At 33.5% G+C, this 22410-nt stretch overlaps 1 protein-coding gene across 2 annotated transcripts in view; it reads left to right on the forward strand.

The window, feature by feature from the left end:
* The first annotated feature begins 2534 nt into the window (after window positions 1-2534).
* The window catches only part of LOC111036718 (homeobox protein OTX1-like), a 38671-nt gene continuing 18795 nt past the window's right edge, over window positions 2535-22410 (forward strand). The window contains exons 1-3 of one of the 2 annotated variants that reach the window (XM_022318850.1): window positions 2535-3102; window positions 13277-13318; window positions 19937-20226. In XM_022318850.1, the coding sequence (XP_022174542.1) occupies window positions 13293-13318; window positions 19937-20226 (316 nt within the window). In that variant the 5' untranslated portion in view covers window positions 2535-3102; window positions 13277-13292. Of the gene's footprint in view, window positions 3103-7880; window positions 8205-13276; window positions 13319-19936; window positions 20227-22410 lie in introns of those variants that run through there. The other variant, XM_022318849.1, reaches the window with a different exon arrangement.

Here is a 22410-nt window from a genome sequence, read left to right on the forward strand (position 1 = left end):
TAATGATAATAATAATAAAAAAATGAAAAATAATAATAATCACGATTTGACGACTGTAGACACTATTATAAGACGGTTGTTGTTTTTGGTTTTTTCCTTTTATCTTGACGATTATGATATTAATCGTTTTGATGCAGCTGCGGTTTCAGTGTGGAAATAATGTTATGGTATAAAAGTAGGTACCTATATATATATTACCTACCCTAAATATATTATTTTAATAATAATATAATCGTACATATAAAAGATATCATATTATTAAAATAATTTCCACCGACTAAAATGCTTGTTTTTCCCTTTTTACTGTCAATATTATATGTATAGGTACTAGAATGTTTTAAGCTATACAATGTAAAATGGACCATTTTATATTATGCGTGGTTTATTGAAATGGTGTATTATCTATTTATGCGCAGTGCACCAGTGGCAATGCATATTATCATATTATACATTCCATAATTTTTAGTTGCAGTCGTATTATACAGTCGCATTAAAAACATCCAGCAGAAGTATACCGATACCTATCTGGGAAATCATGCCTCCCGATTTACACATTTAACATTTTTTAAATATTTACCTACCGAAATGAGTCTATGATGGTTTTTGTATAACTTTGCAGTGCCATTTTGACATATTTTTAATGAACTATAAAATGTTGAAGGTATATTGAATATATATTATAATGATAAACCATGGATTATCGAATGTACATATTACATATATACCTATATACGTTTAAGTATAATAAAACAAATTATAAGAAACTCTATTGTACTCTATTATATAAAATACATATACATATGTATACCACATCGATTCATAGTATATTTAAATATATTGTTAATTATTATAATATATAGGTATGCTATATAATATTATATTATATATACTCATTACCTAATGTATATAGGTATTTAAGGGAAGAGAGTTTATGAAAAAGCATTTAAGTAAGTATACTTATATAGTTATATATCTATGCAGTGTACATAGCCTATATAGTATTGCAACTTTATCTATTTTTAGTGAACCCTGTGAAATAAATTATGCTTTATATATATGTATATTATTAGTCCTGCAAAATTGTAAATGTGCAGCTACAGCAGTGACGCAGTATGTGACCCTTCATGTACTAACTAGTATAGATAACTATGATAAATTAGTATGTAATATGGCTCAATATAAACAAAAACATATATTGTGTCTATTAAGATTAATTTTGATGGAAAATAAATACATAGAGAGTGCTGGAGGTTGGGTACTTAGATATTTATTGATTATATACAATATGCATATTGTACAACTTTAATATCGTCGTTATCATCATGAAAATAAAATGTACTTGAAGTATTGTATGTACTTACATAGGTTTATATTTCCGTTATATTTATACAACTATAGGTGTCAATATAACTACATTATACACGAAGTGGAATAAGGCGGTTTCACATGGACGCCTATATATGGTATATCATTCGCTTGCATTTCGTCCACGAGAGTTTCAATTTACCTACATTGTTTAAGTTCATATACCTGCAAGGTATACTTCACGACAGTGGCACTTTTCCCTCCTCGAAGTGGTGCGTATATACATGAACTTAATACTATACCTACCTATACGTATCGATGTAAACTGAAACTCATCCATGTGAAACGAGCTTTAAAATTCAAAACACGTTTCCCTATATACCTACATCATGAAAAGGTGTAAAAACAATATACAATTTAAAATAAATTGAACATACTATATAGGTATGCATATATATACATATATATTTTATTGTATGTACAATATACATGCATTTAAAATAAAATAACAAAGTTATATATATATATTATATATGTACAATGTACATAGTCATTTATATATAGAATACATTACCTACATGAGACTACATACCATATAGTGATGCAGATATTATACATTCGAATCTATATATACATCATTGCATCTATAACCACGGTATGTATAGGTATAATACAATAATAATGATGCACACATCAGGAACCCGCATTATACATAATATTGTCTACACATATATATGTAACGTACCATGTACGTGTATCATACACTATTATAATATTATTACCATATATATATATATATATATCAATTTCTCTTTTGGGACGGTTCTTTCGAGAATTTTTTGATTTTTCCATTTTTTTACCATCACTATTATTATTTGTTATTATTACTATTATTTACGGATGGAGTTGTGCGGTGTGGTGGGCGTGGCCGAGCTCCGCGATTGGTCCGGCCGTAGGAGAGCCGACTGCCACTGCGGTGGTGAGGGGGCAAAGGACGGCGGCGGCGGCAGCACCAGGTGAACCACGCGCACGTATATTACAGCAGCCCCATCGGATCCGCACGAGCGGAGCATGGAACCGTCACCGTCGCTTCACCGGACGCGCGACGGCCGACCAGCGTCGTGCGCTCCGCCTCCCGCCCGTCGAGGCGTTGGTTGCGTAGTACCGCGTTCGACCGGTAGGGCACAATCGCCGCCGCCACCGCCGCCGCAGAACAGCAGCAGCAGCAGCAGCGAACCGCATTACGGCGAGCAGTTTACAGCGATCGGCCCGGGCAATCACGTCGTAGTTGTCGTCGTCGTCGTCGTTGTCGTAGTTGTCGCTGCCCGTTGTTGTCGCGTCATATGAAACGGCGATTCGTTTGATCGTTTTCGTTGTATTAAATTATTTGTAGTACGCGAGTCGTCGTCGTGTAAGGGAGAAAAAAATTTATCAAAACGATTCGACAGATCATCGTAATAATTCCGTGTCCGCCTCCATTCGACTGCGTACGACGCGACGCGCCGTTGTTGTTCTTAACTGCACCACCACACGATCCGTTGTTTACGATACAAGCGCACAGACGGCCCAAGACAGCTCCCGTTTGTCCGCCGCCTCGTCGTCAGCCGATGTCAACTGCAGCACGGCGCTGTAGTCACGCCGCCGTGGTCGGCCGCCGACGTCGCCGCCGCAGAATCTCTTCCGTGCCGCCGCAGTCTGCCGCCGCCGCCGTTTCGCCTAGGACTAATAGTCGTAGTCGCTACCACCGCCGCCGCCGTTCCGACTGAACATCTGACCGACGACTGCAAACTGTACGGGGTGAGTCGTTAGGCTTATAATGTAATTATATGCATCGGTAGCTAGGAGCCTGCAAGGTATTTTATAATAACTAAAACTCGGTACTCAAACTAGTCAAACTTAGCACCTATAATATGGCTAGATGTAGTGAACCATACTATATGTGAGTAGGTACAACGGGGGTCGTCGGTCTTATAATGACGCATCGATTAAAAAACTTGTTTTCGCCTCGACGACGAACGTTGCCAAGCCACGCTGTAGAACGTTTTCCAGTACAAATTAGTAATTTTTCCGAACGGAAGGTTATTATTGTAAGTCTGCGATATTATGTAGGTAGATAGGTAACTACTAGTTAATCTGAACTTTTGGAATTCTGAAATGGGTACCTACATGCTTGGCATAATCGTATATTGTACCTAGTATATAATATATGTATTATAGGTAGGTACACATATTATGAGGCAGTTATTGTCGCTGCTCCATTATCGGTATTTGATCAGTGTATTTAACTATATTGTAATTTTTTCAATATTCAAAATAGTAATACCGCCTTCAATTTTCCAAGTATTCATTAGATTTTGTAGTACCTACTCAGTAAATAGTACTCTAATATAGAATATAACGATATCAGTCCTAAAATGTGTTATAACTTATAATATTAAAGAAAATCTTTCCATTTCTGTGATGACGCTTTTTCAAAACTCCATTCTAGTAATCATTATTACAATAACTGCAAAGTTTTACGACTCGTTGTCAATGACGTCGAATTTATTGAAAAATAACAATTTTTTTAACATTTTTATTACAGGCTATAATTATTGCTTAAAAAAAGTTGATATCCGTGTTTGACTTATACAATCATAGACATTTAATTATAGAATCTAAACGAGGATAAAATTATTGAAATCAATATTTAATCAAGTATAGATACATGTATAGGAAACATACGTTTCTACGAAGTTAGTATTCATATTACATGATAGGTATACGTATAAATGGTGATAACTAGGGCTAGAGACATCATGCCTTTAAAAACCTTAAAATATGCATGCATTTATGCCCTAAGGAATCGATAAATAAGCCGGGCAAGAAAAACGCTAACATTAATTTTTAAACATTTATATCCGGTTCAGGAAATCTATTTAAAATTAACTTTTTTTTATACATTTAAAAAACTTACTCCATGTATAAATAATATTGTCAAATATGCACTAATGAAATGAAAAATGGTCAAATATGCGAAATATACAACTAACCTAATTTTAAATATAAATTTTTATTGCTATGAAACAAATTTCTATATTACTTAGCTATGTTTTTAATCGTTAATTAAAAACATGCAAACTCCTAGAAGTCTGGAGCCCTAGTGATAACTGATGGACTGGATTCTAGTTCCCTAAAAACGATTAAAAAAAAGATTGATCTTTTTCAAGAGATTCCTTTACAACGCAGCAATAATATTGATAAGTGGCAAACGAAAGGAAAATGATGGTTTAACTTTCGTCGTTTTCTTTACTTCAATTAAACTAACAATGTAAATATAATACGAAAACCTCGACAAAAACGAAATACCAAACTTAGGCATTCACAATAATTATTGTAGTTTGTAAGCCTTTTTGAAATAAACGCTATAGCGAAGTAGGTAACTTTACTGATCAATATTAGTGGTTACCTGTTTGTTTGACTGATTGAGTAAGACCCGGTGAGAATATAAAATACTATCTACAACCGATAATCGCTAAATATATTCATAATATATATATATTTAAAGACATTATCATATTCGTAAATAGAACTGGATAGAACATTGATATTTGCTATGCATGTGAAAATGAACTAGAAATTATTAAAGCAAATATGAAAACAATATATTTTCTTGATATAATATTTTGAATGTCCTAATTTATACTATAAGCTCGTACTATGTTTAATATTCCCTAAACATTAATAACATTAATAAAATTAACTAAAAATGCTTAACATAAAAAAACAGTAAAAGTGTAAAAGAAAAGTGTCATCAATGTTATATATGGAACGAATTAAGTAATTAGAATGGACTGTCCTAGAAAACTCATTGCGGACCCTTTCTAATAATATCCTCGTCACCTACTTTAGCGATTTGTTTACGATAGACGAGAATAATTCAATGGGTACCTACCCAAATTATATATAGGTACATTTTTTAACCTTTGTTAGGACACTATCTGTAATTTTAGGTATCTACAGCAGTAGTTATCTAAGCATACCTATGACAGTGTGATGGTGCTTAATGCAACCTTTAGGAAGTCAATGACCTTTTATTGTGAATTGCGATGGATTTTATAAAATTTCTAAATTTGTCACCAGTCCACAGACAATTTTAAATTACCTTCAATGAGGCCGTCTTATATTTATACTCTGCAGCGATTTCAGGTGCTTATCTGTAGAAGCGCGTGCCATCAAAAGCCAAGACACTAGCGGAAGTAATTTCATGATAAGACTATTTCTGCTGCTGCTGTTATAGCTAGTCTACATTGCAACCTGCTGCAGGTATGGTAGAACCCCACACTGCGTCTGACCGGATGCGTTGTATAAAAAAATATACATAAATAATTAATGCAACTAAAAAATAACATTAATTATCGCCTATCGAACGGTATATATAATAATAATTATAATAATAATAATAATAATCATAAACAATCGTCGTCCGTTGTTGTCCGCCGCCGTTGCGAATTCCGCTTTAAATATTATGCCACGACCGCATCCGACGACGACAATGTTTCCGAGCGGCAAGTCTATAATAATTATTATTTTGTAAGTAAATAATAAGGTTTTATTATAATAAGTTCTTATTAACGGTGCACCGTGGTGGCGGCAGTGGTTTCTAATATTTTCTTTACATATAGCACGGACGCCGCGATCGGTTTTGTTCGTGATTTTTCTAGTTGCCTTAGGCTATGACGTGTTAAACTACACTAACGTTTTAAACGAAAAAGTAAATTGAGTAAAATTGTCTGAAATTTTAGTCACTGATATTTAAATTAGACATATATTATTATATAATTCCCGAATTTTTTACATTATACTCTTTTTGTCCCGTGGTATTTGTCATCTATTTTTGTGTTACATAATTTTAAGGCGTATATAAAACTGCAGGTTTACGAAAATATAAAATAAAACAAGTACTTACCTATTCCTTTATAAAGATAAGTGTAATTTTAGATAATTTATATTTGATAATTTTAAAAATTACTTCAGTTAGACAGTTCACAACATAAACAATTTATAATACCTATTAGCTAAATGTTGTATAAAAAATATTTTATTTACGGGAAAATGCAAATTATTGGTTTATGGTAATATAATATATTTTTTAAAGCTGACGGCAAGCTGAAAATTTCATATTTTATTACAACCAGAACAAGTTTACAAGTCCAATTAGCGATTAAAGAATTTTAATTAGTTGTGGGCAGATTGTTTATATATAAGAGATGTTGTACTTATATATTATCTTTGAGTATATATATTGTACTTGATGATATATTACAATATATTTTAGACTATACTATTTAAATTTAATTCCCATATATATTTCCTATAATTGGTACCTAATAAACTAGGTAACAAGTACTTACCTAACTTAATATATAAGCTTATTTTTTGTATTGGTCTTAATAAAAGCAAAGACCATTAGTTACGGTTACTTTTAAACTGAATTAAAGTATTTACAAAATGTTATATTATAGCTATCCTTGGATTTGATTAAATTGGTCGATTTCAAGAAGTTCAGAATTTTTTGGCTTGTTCGGAGTTGGACTCAACTGTTTAATAAGTGCAGTGTTATAATTGTATATCGTCATTCGTCGATCTCATTCATATCGTCAACTTTACGTTAATAGGGGCTGTACTTTGAGCTTAATGATACATATTTCGCGTATTGGAGGTTCAATATATTCAATTTAATGTTATGTTATGAATTTATGATCTTGAAAATATTATCATATTTCGTTACATTTAATTTATATAATGTATGATTTCAGTATTTCACCAAAAATAAACAAAACTTTACTTTTTTATTTAATCTTTTTTTTGTTCAATTTCTAAGCATAAATGTGACCATTAGTTATATAGTTAGTAATTTACAGTTACTTATAAACATTAATTGCATGATTATGATGTATGAACTTGATCTTATATTTAAGAATTTTTTATGTTTCGTCGAGACAAAAATTATGTGATGGTGTCAAAATAATACCTATATTATATGGTATAATATTTCTATTTTACAGTAGTATTATCACGTTTTCCAAAGCTGTAGTACCTCGTTTAAGCTGTTTAGACTCCGCAAAACCACTATCGATTGCTTTTTTTCTTACAAAAAATGTACATCCTCACTTCTCAGCTATTACTTTTGACGGGTTTTGGCTGTCGTTATTAGCACTCGATGGCAATGCGAGCATAGCCTGTAGCGAATAATTTTATCTCGGAGACGGTGGTGGAGGATCGAACTTGACGTGTGCAGTGTGTGCGTGTTGTTCCCCTCGACGTTACAAGTGTTTGTGCCGAGTTCAAATAGCTTGATTGTTGGTAATGTTAGTAAATGTTATACTGTCATTATCGTATTAGAGCGTAGGTAGTTGAGATTGCGGGCCGAAATTATCTCGAAAAACGGCGACCGATAACGACACATGAGGTAGAACATAATAATGTAGCAGTGTGTACGGTGTGGGAGAAGAATGGGGGTGGGGGGTGATAGACGAGTGTTGCGAAACGACGACGGGACTGTATTAATATATATACCAATGTTGTCACATGTCAAGCGTAGTATTCGCGTCAAGTCTTGTGGTAATCGTCGACGGGGCACGCGTTCGACACGTCATCCATATTACTCGATCAACCGATGTCCGTCTTCTATATTACAAAATATAATTATTAAATTGTTACGTAATAATATTATATTACTCGGCTGTGTCAGATCGTACAAATTCAAACATTGCAGTAGCCAATAACTTCTCGATATAACATACAACATAAATGTGGATATATGATAGGTATAACCCGTATATACACATGTGATATATACATATATATGTATGTATACATGCAGCTGCCGGTGTCCGTGAACGTCGCGGCGTAATGTTGTAAGTGTTAATTAATTTTTAATTCTATATTTTTTTTTTATTTTCCCAGACCGTTATAAATTGTTATTATTATTATATATTGTACAAACGACGACGGTTTTTTTCGTCTCTAATACTGTCCCCCTCTACGCGCGAGAATCAACCCTTTCCGAACCGCCCCATACGTGTACGTCCCTTTTATATGCCGCTGCGTTCTAGCGTGGTGCAGGTAAAAAAAATAAGGGTTACGACAAATGTATGCGTACCATTGCGCCCGGGTCATGATAATTTATGCATGATGCAGATACGTATAATACGCGAGCCGCGAACGCGACGAATGGACTCGCCGGGGTTGTGCGATGGAAATCTGTGGGGGGAGGGGGGCTCGGCGTTTCGCAGCTTTTGTGCACACAATAAACAACATAACGGGGACAATAATAATAACTTTTCTCTCGCAGCTGACATACCATACCATATAGGCAGGGCGTATAGCCTGTATCAATATGGAAACGTATGACTTTACTTTTTTAGCTTATGACGTATACATTGGTGGGTTATTCGATACCATTTTAGTATCACAACATCGTTTTTTAGAACAGTACCTATAGCAAACAATTATATTATAGTCTCGATTTCAATTTTTTTATTGCATTATTTTATACAATTGTATACTATATAAGCTACGTCCATATAATGCATAATGGTAATATCTGTGTTCCTATTTTATTAATATATTATATGATGTTGAACGTCAAACAGTTGGGTTTAAAGTTAGATTAAATTGCAGACCCATAAGCATAAGATACCTACTTAAAAAAATTTAACAAGGTTCCATTTTGCGACTCGTGTGTAAAAAATTATATACCTACCCAAGAATTATAATTAATAATAATATACCTACTTATGCCTTCTCGTTGCAATTTCTTAACATTAGCATTCTGAAGTATACGAAAAAACCGCAAAAAATAGTATAATCACTTAACAACTAATAATTAAAGTAATATACCTATAACATTGTATGCGATTATATTTATTTTATATATATGTACATGTAAATTATAAGGACGGTATTGCTCATCGGGGTGGCTGGAATTAAAAACGCATGCTTTATTATATATTCAAATTTTTTTCCGATTTCGATGTACATATAATTATGATTATGATGATCACGATAATATAATAATATATCTAATAAAGTATGGCGTTGAGTACCTAAGTATAGGTTATACGGTCTATATTATGCTCGACTACAATATATTATATGGGTTGCTCTTCGGCGTTGTATACCCATTATATTATATTATACCATATACTATATACTATACTATATACTCATACGGTGTGGAAAAAATCGAAACGACACCCCGCGGGTTCCGTATGTGTGGTAAGTATTATATATTATATATACCTACCTATAGCCGTCGTCGATATTGGTTGGCTTGTATATAATATTATTATCACTGCCTGCATTGGCGGTGAACATAAAATTTAACTGCTGTATACAACGCGCGCACCCAAACCGTTACCGCCGACCCGTTCCGCCGAGGCCTGTGATAATAATAATAATAATAATAATAATAATATATTATATTATTATGTATGACGCGGGCGCGTTCGACGAGAAGTTATGCACGCGCGTTTTCCCCCGCGTTGCCGATCATCACATCATATATTATATGTATGTACAATATATAATGCGCGAACCCATTGTTGGCGTGTAAATAGCAGCTGCTTAGAAGGCTAATTTTTTTTCTAAAACTAGGGGGCCGGTTTAAAAAAGAAAAAACCGAAACGAAACAATAACAACGACAATAGCTTCTATACACGAGTATATATTATACAAGGGAAAATTTCCCCTCTCGCGCTGGTCCCCCTACCACACTCCACCAGCCACCGGTTCGCGCAGTCAGTCGACGTTATGGCGGCATCGTGATGGCGGCCGTCGTGACTGCACAAGAGTGCACAAGCGATATATTATTATATTATTATTATATGAAGTCCGCGCGGGGTTGTTAAAATTCGTATTTCTTCGTTTTCTGAAACAAATACTCTGTTTTAAACAACGAAAACCTGTTTAAAAACAAAAAAATACCCTGGGCGGTACCTTTTATACTTGCAGTGTACGTATATTTTAATATAATATATATGCGGGAAAAATTATTATAATCGTGTTCCTCGCATCAGCGCGTGCCGTTCGCCGTGAAGTCGGTCTCCCGTGTTTTTCTTATTATTATTCATCACGTTCGACTGCTCGTGGATATCGTGCAAATACTCGTGTATCTATAAAATATACAATATCGTTTACTGCTGCAGCTGGTAGGTACGATTGTGAATTTACTAACAAAAGTACAAAGCTCTGGTTTGCTGTGTTTTTCCCCTCTTTTATAATATACAGAAATACCGTGGAATATTTAAATGGAACCGCTTTCACGGTGCTGTATCATATTATATTCCTCCCGTTCGCTGATCGCATCTTTTATTGGCGGAGTAAAATGTACAAGAAACGCAGATTCTGAATCCCTGTAGGTTAGAAATTCCACTCTGCTCCCCAAACGCGCTGGCGAAGGTACGAGGCTATATTTTATTGGATAAATTATAAACAACTCTAGCCAGTCCTAAAATAAACCTATAGCAAGACATATGTATATATAGCTAACTACATGGTTCACGCGGAAGTGCTTGATTATTTTATGGTTATATTTAATATACACGTACTGTAATCGCGACTACCGCCCGATGACTCTATTATATACGTATACCTATTATATATCTATAATAACAGACGCCATCGGTTAAAAATCGATTACAAAATTATATCGTCTCTGTACGGGATCTTACAATAACTTAAATAAATTATCACATCGGTATAAAATAATTTAGTAAAAATATGTTAAATAATCATTTATTAAATATTGAATTAACAGTACAGTGTGTTAATAATTAATCTACTTAAAAGTCAGTATAGGCAATACTATTGTTCAGTTCTTCCCGGTCTTCCGGACGTTATGCCAAAACTATTTTAAAATATATATTTCTTCAATCCGCAGTGATCTAACCATTCGTCGTGATGTGCTTCGTATGAAATAATTTTGCGTTATCGGAGTCTGATAACAATCGTATTTTCCGTGTTTGCTGTCCTCTCGAAAGTTATAGGTACAATACTCGAGCATCACAGCGATAAACCGCGTCGATACTCGAACCACTATCGAAAACACCGAGCATTGTTAATACCGATTGTTGACATATCCCACACATGTACCTATTATACAAAACACTCGAATGGCCTACGATTTTCCAATCGAGTATTGTATATATATCTATATAAACCTATGTAAATGTAGGTATAACATATAATTTATATAATATCTACATTACAGTACCCACCTATATCTATTCCGTAATGTTTTTTGTTCTTTCACAAGTTTTATTAGTATAGGTATAATATTAACACAAACATTAAAAAATAAAAAATCGTTCAAAGCTTTCGAAATAGGTATGACTTTAAGACGAATTACTTTGTACTTGCAGTGATTTTTAGGTAAACTTTAAGTATATTTCAATACAAAAATCGTCGTAATCTGCAAATGTCTGCACCGGAAACGTGAAACAACGTTGGAAATAAAAACAGTTCAAAAGAACTCTTTTCGTTCGGAGACCGCGAATGCCTTGCCAAATCGTTTCCAAGAGCATTATTATGATGTATATATATGGAGCATTTATATCGTCGACGTTGTTGCCGCAGGTGTCGGCAATCTCGCATCTCGAAAGAAAACGCGTGACACGCCAATAGCCGGACACCGGAATCTCATTGTACATCATAATACAGATGAAACGCACGCGTTAAAATCAAATAAAAATCTCTTTATTTTTTTTCAAATATGCGTTCCGAGAAGGTCCACCACCAGTGACAGGTACTCGTATCCACGCAGGACAATACCCGAGTCGCCCCAGTGAATTTGTAGTGTTTTTTCGTGATAATAATAACGTTCCTTGCAATATACATGTAAGGCCGTTCTCCCTACCCGCCCACTCGTCGACAAGTTTATTTCATCTCGTACCTATTATCGCGATGATGATGTACATTCGACACATCGGACAGCGGCAATACCGGCTAAACGTTTCGAACTAAGCAAACAATCGACAGGGGCACACATATTAGGCATATACGCCTTCATATATGTATATGCACACCTTTTATGTATATATATATATATATATATATTATATTAAGTAGCCGAGAACGTGGGTACCTTTGTATAATAATATATATTGTTATGTAGACATATTGTTATTGCTATCTTCGAGTCGTAGCTTAACGATAATGGCTGCTGTGTGTAAAAAAAATAGTGTCCACTCACCGGCGGTCTGCTCTGCTTACCTATACTACATATTATTATATTATTATGTATTAATTATTATTATATCGGAGGTACCCATGTATTAGCAAACTTATATATATTGTTGTACTATATTATCGCATGACACTCGACTGCGACAGCTCTCATTGACGTCATCGTACAGCGATTGACGTACGTGTTTATTGTATTAACTATATATACTATGGTGTATAGCATATACAACGATATTATAATACATAAAGCGGTTGTATATTGTTGTAGTAGTATTAGTAGTAGAAGTGTGTAGTACCTACCTCTAGTTGTAAATCTATAGTATATAATAATAGGTAGTAGTGTAATACCTACATAATCGCCGCGTGCCTACAGCACGAGTACTCGACTTTAATACTCGAAACGACGTGTCTACGTACGGTACCTATATTATACTGCTGTAGCGGGAACACTGTCATATACAGAGCGCTGCAAGTATATTCGTGATCGTAAGTGAGTCGACAAATCTGAAATCGATCTTTTATTATTTTTGGTTTGCATCGTACATTCGGTGCGCAGGTTACGATGCAGCAGATGAAATTCAACTATCGTCTGTTCGTCCATTATCACTAGATGTTTGATAAATTGAACCACAAAAATGTTTCGAACTTTTTGAATGGCGCGGAATCGTCGTCTCTTCTATAGAATAAGATCTACGTGTATCGAAATGTATGCTAACAGTTTTTTATTTTTGTTTTGTTACAGGTGTCATCGACATCTTATGTGGCCAAATAGCCTGTCATCTGGGTAAGTTTTGTAGTCGTGTTAAATACTATTTTTTTTGTCTGCATATATTATCCTAGGTATATATGGTATAATATGTACACCTATATTTTAAATATAACATAAACATGCATGCCTACGATCAAGATGGTACAAATTACAAAGTGTACCCGTCGACCGTATTTCAATATTATCTCGCGTTACAATAAATTATCATTATTTTTCGCGTATGTTTCGCAACGTATCGGTGGCAATAGTATGCGACACTCGCGCCAAAGTCGGTTTGGTGCTGCCCGTAAGTATATATAACATCATCATTGAATATAAGCGTTGGTATATGTATTATGTGTATCGTCGATTGTTCGGTCTTGTTTAGCACATATACGACGTAATAATGCTGAATCCAGTATTATTATATCATGTTAGGTATATTATATGGTACAAGCGGATACCCTACCTCCTAAACTGACTATTGTACATGTGATATAACAACAACAATAATAATTATGGTCGGCGGTGACCATAAGAGCAGTGCGTATTATTATACCTAAGGGTGGTGGTAGGTAAGGGTTTTATCCCTTCGTAAATAGGTATGACGATATTTTTGTTGTAAACATCCGATTTTTAAATTTCTCCCGTTGTGTCGCAAGATTATTCCCTCGAAATCCGGTACCCACCGATGCGCTCTTGTTATTTTACTGTCGCCTTGGTAATGTGTTATTATATATTATTATATATTGTCATTGTCGGTAACGTATAATAAAATACAATATTATTATTATTATTATTATTATTATTATTGATCGTATGTAAAAGACGCATTTCGTTCAAATCTGAGTGTTTTTCAAATAATAATAATGATGATAATACATTTACCAATAATAATAATAATAAACGTAAACTGAGGTTTATTGTCAGTCGTCGTGCTCGTACGTGTCCCGTACAAAAAAAACCGTCGGCTGAGATTCGGACGATCGGTCCTTTTTACAACAATAATATAATAATATAATATACAATATAGTGTGACAATGAAAATGCCACGCCACTAGGTCTAGGACCCTGGCCGACCCAACAGTACAATCATATCATATCGCGTACCTACATATATGTTTAATAACATGTTTGTGTACTGCAGCAGACTATAAGACGACAACTCATAAATATCAAGTACAATTTTATTTACTAGGAACGAGTGAAAGAAATGATTCTGAGATTTCCGATTTTCGAACCCATTTAATTTAGTCCTGCGTTTGTCGGAACCTCAGAAACCGTATTCATTTTGTATAATCGTTATAAAGTCTATAGAATAGACTTTCTTAGAAATTTGGTACTTCAAAACATTATTATAATGTTTAAATTGTCAAAGAAAATCCATTTAAAGGCGATAATTTGACTGAAAACTAAATTAAAAAATCCCCAAGGTACTTGTGCAATGTTTCCTGAACTATATTAAGCGTTTTAATTGTTTTATTAAGCCGGTTATGTTCTATGGCCATAATCTTTTAAGTTGGAAGTATTATGGTATTAATTATTGCTGTCTACGTTGTTGTGAGACAGAAAAATTAGCAGAACATAAGCTGCTGACCTTCTCGTGATATCCGAGTTCTAACATTAATGCAAACATAAAATCCTATACATATTATGTATTATGGATTCTAAAAAACGGAACCCATTCGAAATCGACAAATTTATTCGGTTTTAAATCGCCAAGGACCGTTGAATAAAATCTGAAGAATACAAAACACCCAACCAATAATAAATTAAAATATTAAAATAAATCCAACCAAAATATAATATGTAACTTTTGGCCGACTGCAGTTATTGTGATAAGGGCATAATCTGGATCCGATGTACGCGGGAAAAAACCAAATCACAACGTATACAATGGGAATAATAGAGAGAGCGCCTACACGCGATGACGGATATAGATAATCACGTTCTGCGTTAAAATACACATGACAAGTGTATTATATATCTACACCTAATATATAGCGCCGGTCTATTTGTCGGCGATCCTATTCTTGCTCTATATATAGGCATATAATATGCTACAAGTGTAATAATAACGTGCAGGCAATATACCTATAGTAACCATAAACCAGATAACCTAACCTAACAGTTCCGGTGGTCGTAAAAACCGACATATATTGTCTACCTAACTATTGTGTGTGTACGATTCAGCGGGTGAATACTATGCATAATAAAAAATAATATAAACACACTCACACTGTAACGTAGAGTCTCTACGCAGTATATATACTAGTAGGTACCTACACGAGTGTGTGGGTGTTCCTGGCTCGGACCTTGGCTCTGGAAGAGAAAAAATACGATGAAGAAATAGAAAAGAAGAAGAAGAATAATAAGAATAAAAAAGACGATCTCGCCGAGCGACTGTTGTCAGGATGCTGACAGCGCCGTAGGTCCACGATCTCCTGCGTCATATGCACACATAGCATCATATGTATATATTATATAGATAAATACATACCAACATTGCGCTATACCTATACATGTAAATATATACTTATATACGATAGGTATATATTGTATATAAGTCACATATATGAGCGTAAAAACATCGTTTTGTCGGAGGGTACGACTGTGCTGACTGGGCCCTTACGCTGAATACCGGAAAAGACACGTACGCGTTCGGCGCGAACAATGACCACCGTACACGCACGCAACTATATGTTTGTTCGGTCGTCCGTACATTATAATATTATGGTATTGTATATATATATTATATATATATATATCCAATATTTATGTCACACGCATACCCGACTTGTGCCGCCCATCGAGACGTATTGCGTACGGTTAAGGTAGGTGCCTACCATATAATATTGTCCATGTGCACATACAACAATATTATTATAATGTACAGTCTGACGGTCGCCCTCGCTTTTCGTCCACGCAGACACATTGGCGGCAACAACGCGACGGTGTGAAACTCCTAATACAAAACGTTCGAAAGTCCCGTTTGCATACTATTATACCGTAAAATATAATAGGTAGGTACACCATCAAAATCCACCTTATTGTTGCCTTGAATAAGTTCCTAGGATCAAATATATTTATTTTATCTAGGCATATTAATCCAAGCATTTTTTATAGTTCTTTCCAGTGGGGTCCGTAACTCACATATCGTAAGCCGTAGCTGGGCAGTCGTGTACGATTTATTTGTTTGTTCGTTATTTAATTTTCAGACCAATTGCCCTACTTATATTATGACTAAGTTTAAACACGTACAGAAGTATTGACTTTTGTTTCATATGGATTTTGTTAAAATAACTCAATATTTCCAAACACCTAAATAATAATAAGAATAATAATCCATGAAAATTATCAAGTTTTATGCTTATAAACTTTATTAAGATTTTACACAAAAAAATGATGCTCCACCTACTATCAACCTAGAATCTTAATAACAATTTTAGCTATACCATTACATTATTGAAGTATAAGATAGTAATTATAGAAGGGCTGTTATTTTGTATTAAAAAGGATTCGTTTTAGTTTATTTTATATCAGTTTAACTCAAAGTTTAAATTAGGAACCAACGAATTACATTTTAAAACTTTTATCCTAAATTAATTATTCAGTTTGATGATATTTATAATCATTTCCATAAATTAAAAATTATTGCACTAATTTTATGAATATTTTTTTAATTTATGCCATGAATATTTTACACGTTTTGTATAATAGTACCTACTTTGTACTGCTTAATTAATAATATTTTACACGGACTGTATAACTTTTTTTTGTTAACTACCTATTTTCTTATTCAAGTTAAATACTTAATTTATTATTTGTATATTCCTATTTGTATGAATTAAATATATTTTTATTTTTCTAAACTACCTAAAATAATTAATAATATAGTTTTTTATCAATAAATCTTGATAAATTTTTGTAGTTTTTAAATTTTGATTTTTGAGTGCATTTTCGAGGTTTATTTATGCTGTATGTGGTGGTTTTGTAGTGAAATACATTTACATTTCTAATAACTGTTAATATATTTTATCATTTATTATTGACGAAAAAACTTCGGTTTCAAAATCATATTTATTTATAACGAACATCACAATAATTTATACCTATACCAATTCTTACAACTATTGAACTATAGCTTTGTTGCATTTTTGATCCTATTACGTATATAATATAATAATAAAAATCGAAACTTTACCAGATTTGTTTTATACGATCATTTATCTATTTCACAAACTTTATTTTTATGAATTTATTATTTTTATTATTATTAGGTACCTACTTAGTATAATTGTATGCGCTGAGTGTTTTACGATTTTATGCATTATGTACGCGAAAGCTCGAAGAATTAATATATCAATAATAACACAACAATTAATTACAGTTATTAATTAATAACAATTAATGCAGTAATTACTGCATTAAAATAACAAGTGACAAAGACAGCGTATTCATAAATGTCAATAATCTTAAATGTTAATTCTTAGTTTCTTATGTAGTGTATAATATACCTCCCTCGTATATTCGCGTGGGTTCTGGTGACGTCCAGGCACCGAATCAGTGGTGATAACTAAAATATATTATTATCAAACTTGGATGCGTGTGAGTCGTTTGAACACGTAATTATAACGGTAATGTAAAATACAATCGTAGTGTTATTACGATAAAATTAGATGCCTCTAATCCATATCGGAGGATAAAGATGTGTCTTCGAACTAAGCCCGATGTGGATTATGCTCAAAAAGCGGCTCTTCCGATGCCTTTGCTAACAAGTCGTTACTGTATGATATCCTTATTTTAATTTATTTTTAATTTATATTATTATATTATGCATGGTTAAGGTTAAGCAGTACAATACAACGAATGAATAATTTAAATTTAAATACATCAAAATCCAATGATTAGTGAAATAAATATAAAATGGTAACGTGTTATAAAACTTGGTACCTAGCTTTTTTTAATTTGAAGGTCAAGTTATATGATGCAAGTCGGTATTGCACTCGAGACTCGGTAGAGTTCCATTATCGGTCCGTCGAGCATAAACTTTTGATGATGCGTGTTCCATTGTTTGAGATGGATATAGTCACTACATTCGGAAGAATCTCTCATACCCCACGCATTTAAATAATTTCTCCGCATCTTCTGAATATATTATGATACCTACTCTATTTTTATTAGCAGTTTTATAATAATTTAAGTGCCTCTTCGAGTAAATTAGCATTCGAGTGCTTTGTTATAGCAAGCTAACTATATGTATAGTTGTTAGCTATACAATGTTCGGTATTGGCAATCGTTCTAATTTTTTTGTGCACTGCGTACACGTTTTGCCATTAAGCATTATTTGCGTTAAATAATAATTAATATTAGCGCTCGATTACAACACACTGAAGCATACTTTTTTCGCACACAAAAAAGAATAAAATACTACATTACCTGTAAAGTTGGCTAACAGTCTCGTTATATATACCAACTATGCCGACATGATCCAAAACCCTTACAAATTGAACGGCGTAGTCGTCAATGGACTTAATATGCAGATATTTAAAAAATATAAAAATATAAAATCAATTAAATAACTTTGATTATAGCGTAACATTTGCGGTAAACCAGAAGAAACTAGTAAGGAAATAACATGAAAATATGGTATATATTGGTAGCCGAAATGTCAAATTATTCAAAAGAAAATGACCAAAAAGCTATTTACACAAATCTTATGTTTATTGTCAGACGCTTATAATATCGCTTTAACTTTGATAGTCTACTACAGTTACAGATCTAAAATTGTTCAATGTAAAAGTAATAATTGAATAATACTTAATCTCTCCAATAAGGAACGTGAATGTTTAAAATATGTATAAGAATCATCCGTTGACGAGTTTGGAGCTGCAGTGACGAGAAGTGAGGTTTGCGTCACTAACCGATGACGGATTTGGGAAGTACTCGATGTTTAACATATTATTACAATAAAATATAATATATTATAACAACGGTCAAACATATTATTTTAAGTCTCACATTATATAGTTCAGTACTACGAGCTTAAACAAACTATTAGAATATAATTAATTATAATACAATATTATTATCAGGTACCCAAATATCACGTTATATACTTCTAGTGTTTTAAATAGATAATTATGATGTGTAAGCTGTGTAATAATGATAGTATGTACTTCTTGAAACGGTTTAAAACATTTTTTGTACAAAAGTGAGTTTATTATGTGTTTATGTGTAAGTACAAAACGTTTTACACAATGTATAATTCCTACGCGTGCGTTTATATAATATTATGTAAACTTTTTAATGTGCCCTCTCACACCTTATACAGTATAATATAATAATATAATGTATATTTCGTCAAACCGGGTTTTATAATACCTATATGTGTCTCGACTTTTTACTTACTTTTTTTCGATGACACTAAAACGATCAACGCCTTTACTCCGCAGTGCCACCGCTACAATACATAGTATTATTACGTATACATTATTATACTGTAATATTATGGTTTTTTTTTTTGGTTTTTTTCTTTTCTCCGTACCATCATCGTAATATTGCCATGCACTATTATTTTCGTTGTAAGCACACTGACTTTTATTAATCGATTGCTTTTCGCATTTTTTTCTGTTTTTCTTTCCACTCGAACAGATGCAGCCAGGAGAGCGGCGGGGAGTTGGGCGGTTTCCCTGCTACTGCCGCGGCCGCTGCGTTCGCCGCCGCGGGTGGCTCGGGCGGCGCACCGCCGTCACTAGGCTCGTCAATGCAGGCCGCCGCCGCCGCGTACCATCTCAAGAACTCAGCGGCGTCATCGCCGTACGCCGCCGTCAACAGCATCGGTCTGATGGACTCGTTGCAGACCAGCATGGGCTGTTATCCAACGGCGGCCGGTCAGAACTACCACCACCATCATTCCACCACTCTGTCCCTATTCAATCACCGTAAGCATATAATATCAATATCAATCACCGAAAAAATGTAAAGCATTTATTGTGCGTACTTTATACCGTGGCACATGAATTGTTTGTACATGGCAACCGTTTTGCGCTAAAAACAACCACTCAGGCTTACCTAACCGTAACCACTTTTTTTACATCGATAAAATCAAAAAAACAAAATGTTCCGACACGGCAAACATTGTATTCTGTACCTATCGTGTGGATATGCATAACCAAGACTGTATCTCCTGAGTGGTCACTTTTCACGTGAAACGGTTTTTACGAATTATTTATGGGTGTAAATAATATGGCACTTCATTCCCGCCCGCACTCAGTGGTTGTATTGATGTAACAGTTAAACTTTAAATTCCGCCATTGTTACTCTCAGCGGTAGTCGGGTCATCGCGTTTTACACCATTATTACGGGAAAACGCATTGATACATCCTGTATTTGATTTAGGTATGTGGTCGGGTTCCCGACGTGTGTGCGTGTGTATTTGTGTCTTGTGTAGACTGCATGGTTGGGCAATATAATGCTGTGAATTACTGATTGTTTGAATTTTGTAATGAATGTATCAATAATTTTAAATTCATACATTTCGATAAATATTTATCATTGTTGCCTATATGGGTTTATTTAATACAATATATAGTAATTAAAAATTTATCTTACAATTAATAAAAATAAAACTACACAAAATGAATGGTTCTGTTTTAGTTTTTAATAATAGAATATGTATATTATAATGGTTTTTTCGTAGTCTAATTGAAATTATTTTAACAAATGATGTACTTCCAAATTTTTTTTTTTTCGATGATAAATATAATGAATGCAATTATTTATCATCGATTAAGAATAGAGTTTTTGCCCAACTCGTGACTACACACTATAGTATAGACTATAGACTGTGTAATGTATACACATATATCGAAAGAAAAACCAATCAGTATAAAGCTATTGTGGTTTATTAAATTAAAACTTTAAATGTTAATAATCTATGGTTAGATGAATTACTTGAAAAATGCTTGAATATACTAAATTATATTATATTGTCTAACTCGAGGTATAGCTATAAATTCTGAAAACACTAATTTTGGCGCATTTCTATAAATAATTATTCCTAGGATGCCTAATTATCATGATTTTATAAATATAAATATATATTTATATCTCTTTGTCAATTTTGGTCTGTACAGTGTACACTCATTATTTATTCTTCTCGATTGGCATACTTAATTGTGGCTACAATATAAGTTGGCACGTACCTATAGAAAACAAGATTTCAGACTTTAACAATTTCCTCGGCTTTTAAAAATAATTATTACTGTGCGTATAAACTCATTGGGATATATTTTTATGATTTAATTACTGTGGTAATATTTCAGTACTTAAAAGGTAACGTTTTATGTCTGTTTGATTATGTAAAATTTCAGTATTATAAGAAAATATTATGCACCATGTGTAAAACAATCAAATTCTTATCACTAGAAAATTAATTGTACTTAATGGCGAATGGTTGACCAAAGACCATTCGCAGATTGCTTAAAAGTTAAAAGTTGATGCCTATGTGATTGTTTTAAATTTGTTGTCCTTTACGATCCGAGTATACAGTCGTACTTTTGATATATTATTAACTCAGTAGTTTTTGCGAGAATGAATGAACAAATAAACGTTTGCACCTCTCCAGCCCCGCCCTGCTATACATATATTATGTTCTGTATACACCATTAACCGTTTGTTGAACAGTTTGATTCTGTACAAATATAGCGACAAACAGCGTTACAGTTCTAACATGAATGGACTTATTGAATAGGCATACCTACCCTCAGTCTTACAATATTTCATACTGTGACACCTTATATATGCAATAATAATGGTGTATTTTTATTTTCTGTAAATCTGATTCAACAAAAAATCGTTTGTGTATAACATGAAGAAAAAATGTGTGGCTTGGAACGTTTGCCCCTTATTATATCACTGCACCCTATAATATGTGTATCCACCCAGCATTATGTCGCCTCAGGTAGATTTTTCCATATACCTTCGTGTAGTGTGTGTGTGTGTATATATATATATAGTGTTAGTATACCAAATTGCCAAATCGCTTACGCCCCACGATCAAAATGTCGAATCCCAAACATTATACTACCTATATGATACAATAACGGGAATTACGCACAGTACAG

This window comes from Myzus persicae, unplaced genomic scaffold (assembly GCF_001856785.1).
Source record: "Myzus persicae strain clone G006 unplaced genomic scaffold, MPER_G0061.0, whole genome shotgun sequence".
Taxonomy (NCBI): domain Eukaryota; kingdom Metazoa; phylum Arthropoda; class Insecta; order Hemiptera; family Aphididae; genus Myzus; species Myzus persicae.